The 18527-nt window shown below is 48.2% G+C and overlaps 1 protein-coding gene across 1 annotated transcript; it reads left to right on the top strand.

The window, feature by feature from the left end:
• Positions 1-296: 296 nt before the first annotated feature.
• Positions 297-1066, top strand: LOC123131226 (uncharacterized). The gene has a single exon (XM_044550948.1). The coding sequence runs from the start codon at positions 358-360 to the stop codon at positions 910-912; it is 555 nt and encodes a 184-aa protein (XP_044406883.1). The 5' UTR covers positions 297-357; the 3' UTR covers positions 913-1066.
• The last annotated feature ends 17461 nt before the right edge of the window (positions 1067-18527 follow it).

Below are 18527 nucleotides of genomic sequence, written 5' to 3'. Positions count from 1 at the left end.
GCTGGACGAGCGGCCGTGGTGGGCCAAGGCCATGTGATGGGCCAATAAAAAAAACAATGCAAACGTGGATTGCCCGATTTTTTTTGGGGCTAGTCGCTGTGATCGAGCGGCGACACGGGATCGGCCGAAGCTTCGGCCGGTGCGCCGGTGCCAAACGATTCCCTTTTAATTTTAACTCGGCCAGACTCCACAGTTCTTAACGCCCACAATTTACCAAACTGCACCTTCCCGGCCTATAAATTGCGGCCAACAGGCTCCCATCTCTCGTTACCCAAACCGGCACCGAACAACCGGAGCTCAACTCACATACCAAAGCCACCGCCGGAGTCCACCTCTCTAATCTCTCATCATCACATCATGTCAATGGTGGTTGCATCTCGGCCCAGCGGCCCTGTCCTTCTAAGCCCCTTTCCCAACTACCAACCCGCCTCGCTCTCCCGTGTCAAGCTCTCCGCTGCCGGCTCGCCGGTCAAGTCCGTCAGCGTCTCATCTCCCCCCTCCTCCCCCACTGCCAAGGTCCGTCGGTCCTGCATGTGCTCCCCGACGAACCACCCCGGCTCGTTCCGCTGCAGCCTCCACAAGGAACGCAAGCAGGCGGCCCACGCTGGCAGCAGCACCAAGCCCGCCTCACCGCCTTCGCCGCCATCGAAGCGCACGGCGAGCCTGTTCACGCAGCTCGCCCCCAGCGGCAGCGGCTGCTCTAGACGCTCATACAGCGGGCTGGCGCAGCGCGTTCCCATGGGGAGCGGGCACTGGGCGCGCAAGGCGCTCGTGTCGTCCCACGCGTTGCAGCAGCTGCAGTACCGGAAGCGAGTGGTGGAGCAGTTCCATGCTGGGCCTACCGGTTCTCCGCCGCCTCCATGGCCGGCCGCAGCAACCAGTAAAAACAACAACATCATCGACATACCATAGCAGCAAGATACGCACATACTGCACAAACTGTACATAGGAAAGGAAATCCCCGAATAATTCCGATCGCTGTATAGAAGGAAGATCGGTGGGATCAGTTGGAGTTTTAAGACCCAATTCGATTCCGGGCTGGTCAATTAGCTAGCCAGTAGATACTGTACATACAGTGAGCCTCTTCTTCCTCTCCACTCTGCTGCACATAGAGTGAGTTCGTCGTCTGTGCTCCACTTGTACATAGAGTGAGCTCTCTCCTCTCTGTCCGCTAGCTGTGTATAGCCCTTGATTTTGGTTCTGGATATACATCAATACAACGAGTCACAAATTGTAGACAAATACTGTACATGCATCTGATCTGTTCCGGGACGGGAGGCTTATCCATCCATGGATCATGGATGATTTGCCGAACCACTTTCTGCTTATGTTTCTGTTTCTGGAGTGTGGATGCGTGTCGCCTCTGTTTCGGATTCGGATAAGCTCGAGAAAGGATCAGTGGCGTCTGGCCGTCGCTTGCGCCCGTCACGCGGCACCCGTGCGTGCTCCCAGCCTGCCGGATCAGGCCAACAACTTGCAGCACGGCGGAAATCCTCTGATTCCGACGAGATTTCTGTGGAACTTCATGACGCGCACAACTGATGAACCGAGGATTTTTCTTCTTCTTTCCCTGCCTGTTAAGTACTATTGTACTAAAATAAGTATTTTGATCAGGCCAGCAATTTGCAGCTCACGAGGGAAATCCCTCGATGCTGAAGAAATTTCTGTCGAAGTTTCATGGCGCGCTCAACTGATGAACTGAGGATATATCAATTTTAACCTTGCTATTTTACTCTTCTTTCAAAGCAGTGGCATGAGGGACAGCGTAGCGGTTGGGATTCCCCCTCCCAAATCTTAAATTGCACAGGAAGGAAGATGGTGTTGGAAAATCGGTGGTACTCCCTCCTTTTCGGTTTATAGAGCTTATCTTAAAATTTTAGTTTTTCCATTTTATAAGGCTCAATTTGGTTGTTCCCCATCACATGTTGAGTTCCAACCTGCATTAAATCATTCCATGCAAGTATTAAGAGAAAATTGACCAATGCATGTAATTTATGCATGCATGCATTGTAATTAATGCATTGGTAAATATACTTTTTTGAGAAAAATAAAAGCATTAATTGGATGCTTTTGCAAACTATAAAAAGTATTTCATCACTCACCGTCTACCTTGATTGATGAGATTTTTGAATTGAGTCTTATAAACCGGAAAGGAGGGAGTACTTTTTTTTTCTTGAAACCTCATGGGCAAGTGGTGCTTTCCTTTCATTACATTAAAAAGAGGAAAGCTGCTCCAGTTTATATGAAAAACCGGACCCAAAAACCTAATATTCTTGATTAATTAGAGAAAACGAATGAAAATCAAAAGACAAAAATAAATAAATAACACAAAAAGGCACTAGAGCTTGGGGTAGGGAATGGACAAATGCAGTATCAAAGGACATCGTCAGTGACAAAAGCACCTAGGCCCAAAAGGCACTTAGGCATGGCTTAAGTGCAACCAAACTGATAACTACTCATCCAACATTAGTAAAAAACGACTTTACGATTTGCACCATTACTCCCGTTTGATTACGGCCCGTGCTGGGAATATTACTATTGGGTGTAAACCGGCCTATGTGGGCCGGATTAACTTCATCAGTAACTCAAGAGTGTTAAAGCCCAAGAAGATAGATGAGAGCCTGAGGCCCGTAGTCGGTTTAAGACTGGTAGTCGTAAACCGGCATCTGTATGTAAACTTGTATTGTAAGATAGGAATAAGGAGAGACCAACCTGGATACGAATATGAACCGGTGTTAGGACTCTATGAACCGACGGGCGTCACCCGTGTATATAAGGGGACGACTCGGCGGTGGTTTAGAAGGACAGACAACAACTCGAGACTTAGGCGAAGCTTGTTTGCTCCCTAGTCATCGAAACCTCATCAATCCCATCACAACTAGACGTAGGCTTTTACCTTCATCGAAGGGGCCGAACTAGTATAAACCCTCTTGCGTCCATGTGTCCACTTTAACCCCTTCGAGCTAACCCGTTGCGATGGCCTCATGACTAAGTCCTTTCTCTAGGACATCTGCCGTGACAAAACCACGATAGTTGGCGCCCACCGGGGAGCTATCGCACGATGGTTTCAAGTTCTTGGAGGGCCGCTTTGAAGGACTCGAGGGCTACGCTGTGGGCCGGATGACTAAGAGTCGTCGCGGCAAGCTCTACATCGACGATGCAGGCTGGGGCCCCGAGGCCGGCTCAGTTGAGTGCGGGTACCGGGTCCCCTTTGGTGGCATACACGTTTTCATCGGCAAGATCAGTGAACCGGGCCCTGAGCCGGACATCTGCACCGACCGCATCGAAACGGCTCAGCGTGCGCGATCCGCCCGGGTTAAACCGGCCGTGAAGCGTGCCTTCGTGGGAGTCATCCATGGAGGAAGTTATGAGGATGGATGGAATCTCGCGGCAAGACCGTCGTTTATTCCGGCGATGAGTCATCAACTGGAGAAACCAAATCTCTATATCAGCTACAAGATGGCTGGATTGGGGGCTGTTCTGATGGCGACAGTATTCCGGACCCCTCTGGTCTACCCAACCAAGTTGGAATATTCATGGCCGGCACACAAGCAGCGCTTCATTCTTTGACCGCTGCGACAATAACCTCCGGTTTCAGTAGCGGCGACGACTGCCGGGGCAGGAGGCTCTGTACGCCCGCCGGCTCAAGTTCTATCAGATCTATTTGATGCATTGGTTGTGCTTATGGCAGAAGCTAACCCGGCGGATCAGGACATCCACAACGCGGAGATTGCAAAGGTGAGGGAACAGATCACCCAGGCCAAGGCGGACCTGGTAGCTGAGAATGCCAGGATGACCGCAGAGCGGGCCGCTTTAGACGCACAAGCCTACAGGCTCATGTTGGACCAGAACGCGTCGCATGAAGTCATGAAGAGGAAGTACCGATCCCGTTTGCCTTCGGTTCTCGAGGCTAGAGACCTTTTCAACACCCCAGGAGCAGGAACCAGTAATCCGCTGGAGGTAAACCGGGCGGAAGCTCCTGGGACCGGTGCGCCGGTTCAGCCCCGTCTGATGGATCTGCCTCGTCAAAACACTGTTATACCTCAGGTTGTTTCAACACCTCTGGGTCACTACTCCAACCCGATGGACAATCTCGTTGCCGCTGCTGCACGGCTGGAGGCCATTCCAATTGAAGGTGACTCGCCGCAGGCGGTAGAGACGCGACGGGTCAGGGAGCTTCTTAGGACAGCTTTGGTCCAACAGGAAGCATACTCGTATAGCCGCGACCGGATCCACTCGACCCCTTGTCTAAGCCGGAGCTATAGCAGGCATATGGATGAACCGGCAGTGTCAAGTAATGAACAAAGTGGAGCACCCCGCGGCAACAACCCGGCGGGTGGTGCTGATAACACTCAGGAAGTGGTGGACCGGGCCCGAGCGCGCAGGGAGGCCGAGTTAGCCACACAGTATCAGGCTCGGCAGCTTACCCGATTCGTCCAACTATCTCGGTCGAATCTGGTGTTACTTCTAGTTCTTTGGGGGTGCCTTGCCTTGTCCCCGCTTTACGCAATGTGCGCCTGCCCAAGGATTTCAAAGGCCCGCGCAAGGTACCAAATTACACGGCGGATCAACCTCCAGAGACATGGGTGGAGAGCTATGAGATGGCCATGGAGATGCTTGATGTGGATGATGCGGCATGTGCGAAATACTTCACCATGATGCTCAAAGGAACGGCCTGTACTTGGCTAAAAAGCTTACTGGCTAATTCTATCAGTTCATGGGCCCAATTACGAGCCCGGTTTATCAGTAATTTCAAGGATACATGTAAGCAGCCTACGTCGATAGTGGACTTAGCTGCCTGCATCCAGGAGGAAGGAGAATCGACGACTCATTGGGTGCGCTGGGTCTCACAAGTGTTGCATTCATCAGACCGCATCAACGCTGACACTGTAGTCATAACCCTAGAAGGCAACTGCCGGTTTGGGCCCCTAAAGCTGAAGTTGGGACGGATGAAGCGCCATTGCAGTGACATGGGGACCCTCATGGCTGCTTTGGTAAAGTATGATGACTCTGATAGTACCAAGGATCCCGAATCTGATGATGACAAGGAAGGGAAGGGAAAGAGGAACAACAACTCCAAAGGTCAGCAGCATCACTCGACAGGCAATGGTAGCGGAGGCAAGCGTAAAGCGGATGGTAACATGGACTTTGTGGCTAATACCAACACGCAGGACAAGGGCCAGCGACGCAAGGGTAAACCGCCAAATCGCAGTGGGGCACCCAACCCTAACCCGGACCGCCTAAATTATCTACTGAACCAACCCTGTCCAAGACATGGGACGAAGGAGGTGCCAGCAAACCACCTTTGGAAGGATTGCTACATTATGCAAGAGTTCAAGAATTCTAACGCTTTCCGGTATGATCACGGCTCCGGTGGTGGCTCAGGATCTGGGCTGGGATACGGTGGAGGAAATTCCGGTTCAGGATTTAATGGTAATCCGGGCGGATATAACAATCAAAATAATCAGAACAACTAGGGTGATTACAACCAGCAGCAGCAACAGTCGGGTTACCAGAGCAACCCAAAGCAATTGAATAGTGGGCAGTACCATGTCTTCACCACTAGCTTGGACAAGCGAGACCGGAAGGTTCAGAGGCGGGCAGTCAACTCTGTTGAACCGGCCGTGCCCCGTTATCTACGCCGGTTTGAACAGCCAATCATATGGAGCAGAGAGGAGCACCCTCCCCAGGTTGATAATCCGGGTCAGTTGGCTCTGGTGGTGGTGCCTCAGGTGGGAGGTTACAAGTTCACCAAGGTGCTCATGGATGGAGGGAGCAACATTAATATCTTGTACTATGAGACCTTCCGTCGTATGGGACTAACAGATAAAAATCTCAAACCATCCAATACGGTGTTCCACGGTGTGGTACCTGGCAAGTCAGCATATCCTGTTGGTAAGATAGCTCTGGAAGTGGCCTTTGGAGATGATCATGATTCCAGGTCGGAAACATTGACGTTTGAAGTGGTGAAAATCCAAAGTCCATATCACGCCCTGTTTGGGCGACCGGCCTACGCCAAGTTTATGGCACAGCCCTATTATGTGTATTTGCAGCTCAAGATGCCGGGTCACAAGGGGACAATAACGGTTCACGAAAGCCGTAAAATCGCTTTGGAGTGCGAGGAAGGAGATGCGGCCTACGCAGAGTCGGTTTGTGCCACCGAGGAGCTGAAGTATTATAAGGACAATGTTGATCCGGCGGACATGACTCCATTAAAGAAGCCAACTACGGAGCATGATCCGGCCCTGAAGTTCAAATCTGCAGTTGAAACTAAGCTTGTTGACTTCGTGCCTGGCGATTCGTCCAAGCAGTTCAGCATCAGTGCCAACTTGCATCCGAAATAGGAAAGCGCGCTCATCGAGTTCATCCGTGAGAATCGGGACATTTTTGCATGGAAGCCCTCTGACATGCCAGGTGTACCGAGGCAACTCGCTGAGCACACCCTTAATGTGGATCCTAAATACAAACCGGTGAAACAGTTCCTCCACCGGTTTAACGAAGAAAGACGCAAGGCGATTGGAGAAGAGGTAGTCAGGCTCTTAGCAGCTGGCTTTATTATTGAAGTTTTCCACCCTGAGTGGCTTGCCAATCCGGTGCTGGTCCTTAAGAAAAATGGCACCTGGCGCATGTGTGTGGATTACACAGATCTTAATAAGGCTTGTCCAACAGACCCTTTTGCCCTCCCCCGTATTGATCAAATTATTGATGCTACGACGAGTTGTGAGCGTTTGAGTTTTTTGGATGCATATTCTCGCTATCATCAGATCAAAATGGTAGTTAAGGACCAGGAGAAGATGACATTCATAACTTCCTTTGGGGCCTTCTGCTATGTGTCTATGCCCTTTGGGCTCAAGAGTGCCCAGGCAACTTATCAACGGTGTGTACAAAATTGTCTTCACAAGCAGATTGGCCGTAATGTACATGCTTACGTGGATGATATCGTGGTTAAGTCAAGGGAGAAGGAGACTCTGGTTGACGATTTGAAGGAAACCTTTGATAACCTGAGGACGTACAAGATGATGCTTAATCCGGCCAAGTGTGTCTTTGATGTACCGGCAAGCAAGTTATTGGGTTTTCTGGTGTCCAACAGGGGAGTCGAGGCTAATCCGGAGAAGATCACAGCCATCACCTCCCTGGCTAAACCGAAGTGTATCAATGATGTTCAACGCCTGGCAGGCCGGATTGCCGCATTAAGCCGGTTTATCAGCCGCCTTGGTGAGAAGGCAATCCCTTTGTATCAGATGTTGAAGAAGACGGATCAATTCGTCTGGAGTTCTGCTGCTGATAAAGCATTTGAGGACTTAAAGCGGCAATTGGCCAATCCGCCTGTGCTCGCCGCTCCCATTGACAAGGAGCCGTTGCTGCTATATGTTGCTGCTAATGCTCGTGCGGTCAGTGTGGTTATTGTGGTGGAGCGAAAAGAGGCAGGCAAGGAGCATCCGGTTCAATTTCCGGTCTATTATATCAGTGAGGTACTCATTGAGTCCAAGCAAAGGTATCCGCATTGGTAGAAGCTGGTATATGGAGTTTTTATGGCAAGACGGAAACTCAAGCAATACTTCCAAGGGCACCCCATTACGGTGGTCAGTTCTGCTCCCTTGGGGGATATCATCCAGAACTGGGAAGCGACTGGCCGGATTGCCAAGTGGGCTATAGAGCTTGGGCCGCACGGGTTGAAGTATGTGCCTCGGACAGCGGTTAAGTCTCAAGCACTTGTTGATTTCATCAATGATTGGACGGAACTGCAAGCACCTGAAGAAAAGCCGGATCACACATATTGGACCATCCATTTTGACGGATCCAGGCAATTGGAAGGCTCGGGGGCTGGAGTCGTATTAACTTCCCCATGAGGTGATAAGTTTTGTTACATTCTCCGCTTAATGTTCCCTTGTACTAACAATGCAGCTGAGTATGAAGCCTTTCTCCATGGTCTCCGGATGGCTAAGGAGATGAATCTAAGTCGAGTTAAGTGCTTCGGTGACTCGGACCTCGTGGCTCAACAAGTGTCTGGCACTTGGGATTCCAAGGACCCACTCATGGCAGCATATCGTCGTGAGGTGGATATTGTTGCAGGTCACTTTAAAGGATATTAGGTGGACCACGTGGACCGACAGAAGAATGAAGCGGCGGACGCTTTAAGCCGGCTGGGCTCTCAGCGCAAACTGGTCCCGCCCAATATTTTTCTGGATGTGCTGCACAACCCGTCGGTCAAGCTCCCTGATGAAGCGGGTTTGGCTATTCCTGATCCGGAGGCTCAATTGGTGGCATCTCTTCATGTCATTCCGAATTGGACGCTTCCTTACCTGGCGTACATGAACCGGGGCGAGTTACCAGAGGATGAGACTCTGGCCCGACAGATAATCCGGCGGTCCAAGTCCATGACTATTGTCAATGGCGAGTTGCATCATTGTAGTGTATCAGGGGCGTTTCAACGCTATGTGTCTCCTGAAGAAGGCTGTGAAATTTTGCGTGAGATCCACGAAGGAGATTGTGGTCACCACGCCGGTTCAAAATCTTTGGTGGCTAAAGCGTTCCGCCATGGCTTCTATTGGTTAACTGCTCATGCTGATGCGGAGGATCTGGTCAGACGACGTGACGGTTGCCAAAAGTTTTCAAGACGTGCTCATGTGCCGGCTCAAGAATTGAGAATGATTCCAATTAATTGGCCGTTTGCGACTTGGGGGCTGGATATGGTTGGGCCTTTCAAAAGGTCCAAAGATAAGAAGACCCACCTCCTGGTGGCGGTTGACAAGTTTACAAAGTGGGTGGAGGCAGAACCTGTTAGCAAGTGTGATGCGGCCATGGCGGTTCAGTTCATCAAAAAAGTAATTTTCCGGTTTGGCTTTCCACACAGTATCATCACAGATAATGGTACCAATTTGTCCAAGGGTGCCATGAAGGAGTTCTGCGAACGTGAGCACATCCGGCTTGACGTTTCATCCGTAGTGCACCCACATTCCAATGGTCAAGCAGAAAGGGCTAATCAAGAGATCTTGAGAGGCATCAAGCCCCGGCTTATGGTTCCTTTGCAGAGAACACCGGGTTGTTGGGTAGAAGAGTTACCATCTGTGTTATGGAGCATCAATACCACACCCAACAGATCAACAGGATACACACCATTCTGCAGGGTCTATGGAGCGGAGGCGGTTCTCCCTAGTGATATCCGTCATGATTCACCTCGTGTGGCAGCTTATGTTGAAGCGGACAACGAGACAGCACGGCAAGATGCTTTGGACCGGTTGGATGAAGAGCGCGACATAGCAGCTGCTCGCTCGGCGATTTACCAACAGGATCTTCGTCGTTATCACAGTCGCCGAGTTAGAACCAGAACCTTTCAAGAGGGAGATTTGGTGCTTCGGCTCATCCAAGATCATACTGATATGCATAAGTTATCCCCACCTTGGGAGGGACCTTTCGTGGTCAGCAAGAATCTACACAACGGGTCATACTATCTGATCGATATTCGAGAGCATAAAGACTCACGTACATCAGAGGAGGAGACCAACATGCCGTGGAACATAGCTCATCTTCGGCCTTACTATACCTGAGCCATTGGCTCTACTTATGTACATATTACGACAATGTATATGTTATGATTAATATAATAAACCGGAACCTCAGCTAAAGCGGGGTATCTGTTCTTTTACATCATGTGCGGTTACACGGAGTTGTTCTAAAGAGGCCTCCGGTTTACCCCTTGAGTTAGCTTTTCAAAGCATCATGTAATAGCACTTGGGGGCTTGGTCGTATCCGAACCAATGCAACACCTTTTGATAGGCGAAAGCCACCAGATCACTTGGGGACATGGTCAAGTCTGAACCAGTCACGCCTCTTGATCGGCCTAAGGCCACAGAATCACTTGGGGGCTTAGTCGAACCCGAACCATTGCCACGCCTCTTGATCGGCATAAATTCCACGGTTTCATTTGGGGACCTCGCTGACTTGAACCATAGCTACACCTATCGGGAGCTTGGTCGTGTCCGACCATGGTAACGCCATCTGATCGGCTCAAATAAGCCTCTTTTTGCAAACGGTTTTATCATTGCCTTTGCTTCACAATTTTCTTTGATAGATATTTCTTTCTTTTTTTTTGCGTTTTCTAAACCGACAAAGTTTTAAACCGGTTCAAACTGTCAATTGACAGAACACGGTCCATTTTTAATCCGGAGACTATTTGCCCGGTTTGATTTTTTATTAACATCTTATTACGGAGTAACACGGTGTTTTATTATAACCCGGCACGGTTTACATGCGAAACCGGCATTATATATATATATGAGCTGCTATCTCCTCCAACAGTGTGGGTTTATAAACTTCCGCTTCAAGATTGGCCAAGCCAACTTCATGCCCAACGATGGCAGGTATTATGTATCCCAAAGATTTGATCATATGCTTAAATTTCAGATATTTTGATTTCACATATGCAGACATCATACTCCGCCTGACGGTACAACCGCAGTGGCACTTTAAGATTTTTTGTATTGCAGAAAATACTTTGGAAAATTCATCACCCAAAGGAAGAACAAGTTGCAGTAATTATGCATGAAGGCCTATCAAAATCAAGAGTATCGGCTAGCCTATTACAAGGCAACACGGTGCCCAAAATAAGATCATTGTTTTTTCGCAAAGAAGAAGCAGTTTAAACCAGCTTCCGGTTCAAGCTTGGTCACCAGCCTGGCCTGATGGTTGTGGGTCATCCCACGCCGCTTCAACTTCAGCTTCTCTACCCAGCGGCTGGAAATCAACAGTTGTCCAGTCGATTCCCATTAATGCTTGAAAGAGAGCTTCATCATGGATCAGCAACGACGGTTCAATATCGGGAGCGTAAGTATGCTTACGGATTGGAGGGATAAGATTTTCCACTCCAGGAATTGGTGCAACTACTCGCTTGTTTTGGTTATCATATTGGGCTTGATAATGAGACAAGTCTGCTTCTTCAACCAATTGACAAGGTAGCGGATGCACCTCCCGGTTTATTGCTCACAGATCCACTTCACTAAACTCTGACCCGTCTTCCTTCAAGCTGGGATAGCCCTGAGCCGCTTCAACAGGATCAAAATCCGGCACCCAAGCTTTTGCCCGGATTAAGGCATTGATCGCACCGGTTCGATCTGCAGATTTCTTCAGCTCTTCAACCCGGGAAGGAAGCATCGACAGTCTCTTCAGAGCGTCCTGAATCAAAGTGGGCGCCGGATTGTTGTTGGATGCAGTAGAGATGATCCGCTGTGCACCAGTGTACAGTTGTTCGATCAATGTGTAGGAGGCTTTCAATTTCTTCCGCACATCTGACCCCAAGTGACCAATGCGTGTCCCTGAAATATTACAAAGGGTTAACAAACCGGCAGCTCTATAAGACGGCCGAATCAATCCAGAAATCAAACTAGCTTACCAAAGATACCAGCGGTCATGGCATGCACTTGCCGCTTTATGCTGGTCAGTTCATCCACAACCGGTTTCAGTGCAGCCTCGGCATCTTCTGCTCGTTTGGTTAAAGCGGATTTTTCAGTGGCCCAATCCGCCCGCTCCTTCTTGAAGCCCTTCTAAGCTGTTCCATGGCGCTTAAAGCGCTGGTTAATTCCTCTTTTTCTTTGGAGGTTTCAGCTTGTTGGCACTTCAGATTTTCTTGCAGATCAGCAATTTGGTTTTCCCTTTTGTTCAGCTCAGCCTGCATATAGACAGTCATACGATTCAGATAACGGTACAAGAATTGAAGTACCAACCACATAACAAGTTATGCCCTTGGTACTTGGGAGCTAATGCATATTTGCTCTTCAATTATTCAGAAAAGTCCCAAGCTCAATACAAGTATTCAACTTGGCACTTGGGGGCTAATGGCTATTTGTTCAGTTAATACCGCTGCTACAATCTTGATTACCTAAAATCCTGGTTTAACTACACTAAGTTGAACTACCCTTGGGGGCTATATCAGCAAATTCAGAAAACATTGAAGTCTGCATTGACAAGTCCCGGTTTGAACGGAGATTCTAAACCGGCCCTTGGGGGCTAGGAGAGTTGACAGATTGAAGTACATACGCAGATAAGCATATGGAAGTTACCTCATATTTCTCTTTCATCATATTAACCAAACCAGCTTCATAGTCACGGCTGGTGTATAGCCGGTTTAGATAGCCGGAATTGAGATCTTGGGCGTTCAGAGCGGCATAAGTTGTCAGATCGGCATTCCATTTTCCCTTGCCAATGGCAGCAGATTCTTCTTTGGCAGTGTGTCTAGATAAAGCAACGGGATTTCCTGGCTCTATGCGACCAATGCCAGTAATGACAACCTCATCATCCTTGGCATCGCCGGTTTGCACTGGGGCCGTTGGCTTATCAGTAGGCTTTGATGGACTGGTGGATTTCTCAATCCGGATGGGGCTTGTGGGCTGGTTGACAGGGCCTGAGGTGTCAATAGGCCTTTCTTCAGCAATAAAATCGTCATCCTGCTGTGGTGGATCATTAGGTATATCTTCATGAATAGCCGCTTCAAGATCTGGTGTTTTACCCGGTTCAGGGACGGCGTCCTCCTCGGCCGCTTTATCCAGGAGAGCCTTCTTGCTCGGCCTAGGCTTGGCCCTGAAAGGAATAACAAAGTCAAATACATCATATGTTCCAAGGTGATGTACCAGAAATATTATGATAAGTATAGCTTACCCAAGCACCGTTTTGAGCGGTGGTAGCTGAGTAGCTAATGACTCGCCAGAGGATGAGTGGGAAGTAACCTGATAATCGGAGTCAGATGGATTAAGAGGTTGACGAAAACAGCCCGCTTTAGGACAAGAACTGGCAAGCAAATTAGAGACCTCTGAATGGCGTTTCCGAACTAGACTGTTCGGTAAACCGGCGGAGGTAACTACCTGGCCGCTGTGCCGGGTTGTGCGGCGAGCTTCGTGTTGTTGGGTCTTCATAAGAAATTTGGGATCCAAGTAAGCAAGAGGATGAGAAAATTTAACCTTCCGGTTTGCCTGACGGATTTTTAGCGAAGGCAAAGGGTTTGAATCGGAAGAGAGAGTAATTACCTCTGCAGCATCAGCATGGCTGGTTTCGGCATCATCCTGATAAATATCATCATCAATAAGGCATGTGAAAAATAAGCCAAGTGAGTCAAGCTCTACCTCAAGGTCCGGATTACCCACATCATCATCAGCGGCCGGATCAGAAGATGCAGTGGTTTTCTTCTTATGAGCAGGCCGTTTCACGACTTTAGTCTTTGGCCGGGTTGGTCTTTCCGGTTTGTCTGTTTTTTTCTGGCTTCTCCTATGGAAGCTTCTTGCTCCAAAACGGATCATTGCCCTGCTTAAACAGACATTGATATTAAACAATGACCAGATATATCAATAACAGGTTCAGCAAAAAAGAAAAATCAAACTCTTACAGCAGGCGGTTTGTTGGTGGCACAGAAGGGAAGCAGGCCAGTTCGAGCACAGATGTGTTCCGGTTCATTCAGCATTTTATTCACAGCCTCTATGATTTCTTCGTCGGTGAGCTGGATGTTAGCATGTCGCAGTGGGTCATCAACACTGCCAGTATACTCGCACATCAAACCGGAGCGCTGACTAAGGGGCAGTATGCTCCACGATATCCAACAGCGAGCGAGATCAACCCCTGTTAAACCGTTGGCCATGAAGGCTCTGAGCTTGGACATTTGAGGAGCGTATTTGCTTCTCTCCTTGGCAGTCAACCTTTGCGGAAAGGGGTGTGTATTGCTAAGCCGCTCCGGACGAAAGCCAGGCAAAGGATTTTCATCAGCAGGGGAGGTGTCTTTGCAATAGAACCATGTTTGATTCCACTCTTTGGGGTGGCTGTGCAGTTTGGCGTGAGGGTATGTGACCTCTTTCCTTTTCTGAATCGCCACACCACCCAATTCCGTATTGGAACCGTCAGTAAACTCAGAGCGTCGGTTTAGATGGAAGCAGTCTCTGAACAACTCAACTGTGGGCTCCTCTTGAAAGAACACCTCACAGAGCACTTGGAAGTGACACATGTTTGTAACAGAGTTGGGGCCAGTGTCTTGTGGGCGGAGTTGAAAATTGGCTAAAACATCCCGGTAAAATTTAGAACCGGGCGGCTTAAAGCCCCAGGCTAAGTGATCTACGAAAACGACGACCTCTCCTTCTTGAGGTGTGGGAGGGCATTCTTTTCCAGGGACCCTCCAATTGATGGTATTTTTGCTGCCTAAGGCGCCGATCAGGACTAAATTGTTCGGTTGAGTCTCCGTGACGCGAGAAGAAACCCAGTTGCACTCATATACTTGCTTGGCCATGATGAAATCAACAAGATGGGTGATTTCGGTTCAAGAATGCATTGATTAAAGTACACTAGTATGTATAATGTTAAACCGGAGACAGCTCTATCTAAACCGGAGTTTTATGAAGCAACAGCATCTGGCGGTTCAACAAGGGGACTAATGGTATATACCGGTTTGTTGATTTTTTTTTTCTACACCAAGTTAAACCGCCGGATCTAAGCATTGAAACAGTTGAGATTGCGGATGGGTAAGTGTACAGAAACAGATTTCACAAGATTTCTCTACAGCGATGGATCTAAAGCAAGTTCAGAAAAGAAGGAAAATATTCAAAATCTCAAAGCAGAACAGTATTGAATCAATGGGCGGAAATATATGTGAGATCTATGGTTTTAGGCATGAAACTAAAGGCGGATACTAAAGGTTATCACTACACAGAGAAGGGGTTCACAGATGTATCCAGGAGCTAGCATACGAACATGAACAGGTGATGAACGCAGCAAGAACACGAAACCCTAGAACAGATCTATGTTGAGAAGAGCAGAAGACCTACCAGAGCTGAGGAAGATGCGGAAGGTCGCCGCAGTTTTCTGGTACGCTCAGGTTGATGCAGCGGCCAAAGTCGATGCAGAAGACGACGGCGATGGCGGAGCTCTGAGACTGGCGACGCGAGGAAGACGAAGAGGAAGGGCACGAAGGGGAGAAAAGAAATGACCCTTCGGCCCTATTTATAAGGCAAAAAGACATGTGTCAGGCGCGTGAATCTAGGAACCAAAAATTTCGGAAGCGGAGCTGTCGCCTCGGTTGTTGTGAGTTTATTAAACAAGGAGATATCATGGATGTTTTCTTTATGACAGATGACGTCACCTCGGCTTACAGCAACTGGAGAGGATGACATCATGGCGGTTCAGCAACTACGAGAAGATGTTGAAGATGAAGATTTTGCTAAGGATTGACATGAACCCGTTCAAATCAATCTGGGGCATAATGTTGGGAATGTTACTATTGGGTGTAAACCGGCCTATGTGGGCTGGATTAACTTCATCAGTAACTCAAGAGTGTGAAAGCCCAAGAAGATAGATGAGGGCCTGAGGCCCGTAGTCGGTTTAAGACCGGTAGCCATAAAGAGACATCTATATGTAAACTTGTATTGTAAGATAGGAATAATGAGAGACCAACCCGGATACGAATATGAACCGGTGTTAGGACTCTGTGAACCGACGGGCGTCACCCGTATATATAAGGGGATGACTCGGCGGCGGTTTAGAAGGACAGACAATAACTCGAGACTTAGGTGAAGCTTGTTTGCTCCCTAGTCATCGAAACCTCATCAATCCCATCACAACTAGACGTAGGCTTTTACCTTCATCGAAGGGCCCGAACTAGTATAAACCCTCTTGCGTCCCTGTGTCCGCTTTAACCCCTTCGAGCTAACCCGTTGCGATGGCCTCACAACTAAGTCCTTTCTCTAGGACATCTGCCGTGACAAAACCACGAAAGCCCGGGACTAATGTGACCATTAGTCACGGTTCCAACCAGGACTAAAGGCCCTTACGAACCGGAACTAATGTCCAACTCTGCACTAGTGCAAAATAGTCCATCCATATCGAATAACTCTTCTGTGTTAGCCTCAAAGCATTATGTACTAACATTATCATATGGAAAACATCCTGGAAGGTCCAACTTCAACTTCCCTATGATGCTTGCCAAACTACTCAACGCCTCAATCACTTGCGGTGAGAGTGGCTTTTTATACATGTCAAGATACGCTTGCATCTTTTGTTTAGGGCCCTCTGTTTTGCTAATCCCGGGTAGCTCACCAAAAGCCCCCAACAACCTATGTTCCGCGCGCTTGGATATCGGGATGTTGCACGCCTTGTTCTTCTTTTTTAGACACCCACTCCGTCGCCCATCATCCTTCTCTCCATGCGAAGGCGCCGGGTCCCAAGCAGAGCTTGCGGGAGCGCACAAGTAACCTTGCTAGGAAAACCCTCCAGAGATAATAGTGTTGCTTTAGCATGCTCCACCTTTGCAACAACGTCGCACAACTAGAGGATCAACCAGAACGTTGGATGCGTTTAAACCAAGTGGATCCTCTAGAATAAGCATCAGACGTGTAAGGGACTGCATAACGGAAGATGAGGAGCAGCCTCCAGGTTAGACCATGGGCCGACAAGAATGTAGCCTCCAAGTGAAAGTGCTAGTGATCGACTAGAGGGGGGTGAATAGGATGTTTTTATGAAAGTCTTCAAACATGTAAGTTTCGAAGACAAACGATAGAAATAAACCTATTACCATGCAGCGGAAGGTAGACTACACTAGACAAACCATAGTCAAGTATTCAATGAAGTGAAAGCACAATGACTTATAGCAGCTAGGCAGTAAAGATCAGGTAGGAAGATATTGTGAACCCAATCAGAACAAGTAATCACTCAGTGAAGCCAAATGGTGATGCAATCGTACAATGACTTCACAAGGACCAGCAGTAAGTAAAGGGAAGGGAAGGATGAAACCAGTGACTCGTTGAAGACAATGATTTGTTGGACCAGTTCCAGTTGCTGTGACAACTGTACGTCTGGTTAGGGAGGCTGAGATTCAACTCAGAAGACCTCGTCTTCACCTTATTCCCCTTGATCTAAGGACACCCAGTCCTCGCCCAATCACTCTGGTAAGTCTTCAAGGTAGACTTCCAAACCTTCACAGACTTCGTTCACCGGCGATCCATAATGACTCTTGGATGCTCAGAATGCGATGCCTAACCGGCTGGAGGATTCACAGTCCTTAAGTGTAATAAGTCTTCAGATCACACAGACAGGAAGACTTAAGTGATGCCTAACACTCTTTGGCTCTGGGTGTTTAGGGCTTTTTTCTCGCAAGGAATTCTCTCTCAAAGGCTTCGAGGTGGGTTGCTCTCAAACGACAAAAGCCGTACTCTAACTCTGAGCAGCCAACCGTTAATGGTTGTAGGGGGTGGTCTATATATAGCCACTAGGCAACCCGACCTGATTTGTCCGAAATGACCCTGGGTCACTAAGGAACTGACACGTGTTCCAACGGTCAGATTTCAAACACACACATGGCAACTTTACTTGGGCTACAAGCAAAGCTGACTTATCCAACTCTGGACAAGATTTGCTCTCATAGTCTTCACTCGAAGACATAGGTTTTTGGTTAAGCAGGACTTCAGTCATTCTGACTGGTTCTCTTGGACCCCACTTAACAGTACGGTGGTTCCTATGACTCAACAAAGAAAAACACAGAATGACGAAATTGCTAAGTCTTTGCGCTCCATAATCTTCATGCGATGTCTTCTCTTGTCATAGTCTTCAATGTGAATGTCTTCACATACCACCTTTGACTTCAATGTCTTCATACATTTTTAGGGGTCATCTCTGGTAGGAAAACCGAATCAATGAGGGACTTCTACCTGTGTTATCCTGCAATTCTCACAAACACATTAGTCCCTCAACTAGGTTTGTCGTCAATACTCCAAAACCAACTAGGGGTGGCACTAGATGCACTTACAATCTCCCATTTTTTGGTGATTGATGACAAACTAGTTGAAGTTTTCAACGGGGAATATAATATGTGAAATTGTAAAGGATAGGGAATTGTCTTCATAAGTTGCAAGGGCTCCCCCTGAAGATGTGCATATAAGTAATTTGCTTTTGGAATGCAAATGCACATGGCAAGTTGTACTTGTGGAGATCCTCTTCAACTTATGATGAAAATTCATCATGCATGAAAAGTATGTGAAGATAATGACATGCATAATGAAAAATGGACGTCTGCAAAATGATCTAAGTGTAGATTTTATCGTCGCACATGCGGAATTTATCATCGCATCACAGAATAGCAAATAAGTAGCAGACGACCATCGAGTTTAAGTGTTACAACTCAAAGAACCAAATGTATCAAAACGAGACTTGTAAACACTAGGCAAAACATAAAGCAACCGCCCATATGGACCCGCTTGAAGACTATCAAACTCATATGCTTCTCCCCCTTTTGTCAGTAAGGACCAAAAAGGTTTGAAGACATAGAGCATCTACTCGTTCCCATGAGGAGTAGGTGAAGCAGCAAGGTGGTCGGTGTTGTTCAGCGGTGCAGACGAACTCGGGGTAGTGTCGATGCGTGCAGAAGTAGGAAGCGGTGAAGTGGCATCGTCTTCGTCCTCGATCACTCTGGCATTCACAGTTGCCGCGGAGGAAGATAACTCAGAGTCTTCAAGAGACGGAGTTCGTCGCAGCACAGTCCTTCTTGGAGGTGTGGAGTCAAACTTGAA

The sequence above is a fragment of the Triticum aestivum genome, chromosome 6A, assembly GCF_018294505.1.
Source record: "Triticum aestivum cultivar Chinese Spring chromosome 6A, IWGSC CS RefSeq v2.1, whole genome shotgun sequence".
Lineage (NCBI taxonomy): Eukaryota > Viridiplantae > Streptophyta > Magnoliopsida > Poales > Poaceae > Triticum > Triticum aestivum.
This window is presented reverse-complemented; position numbering and strand designations above follow the sequence as displayed.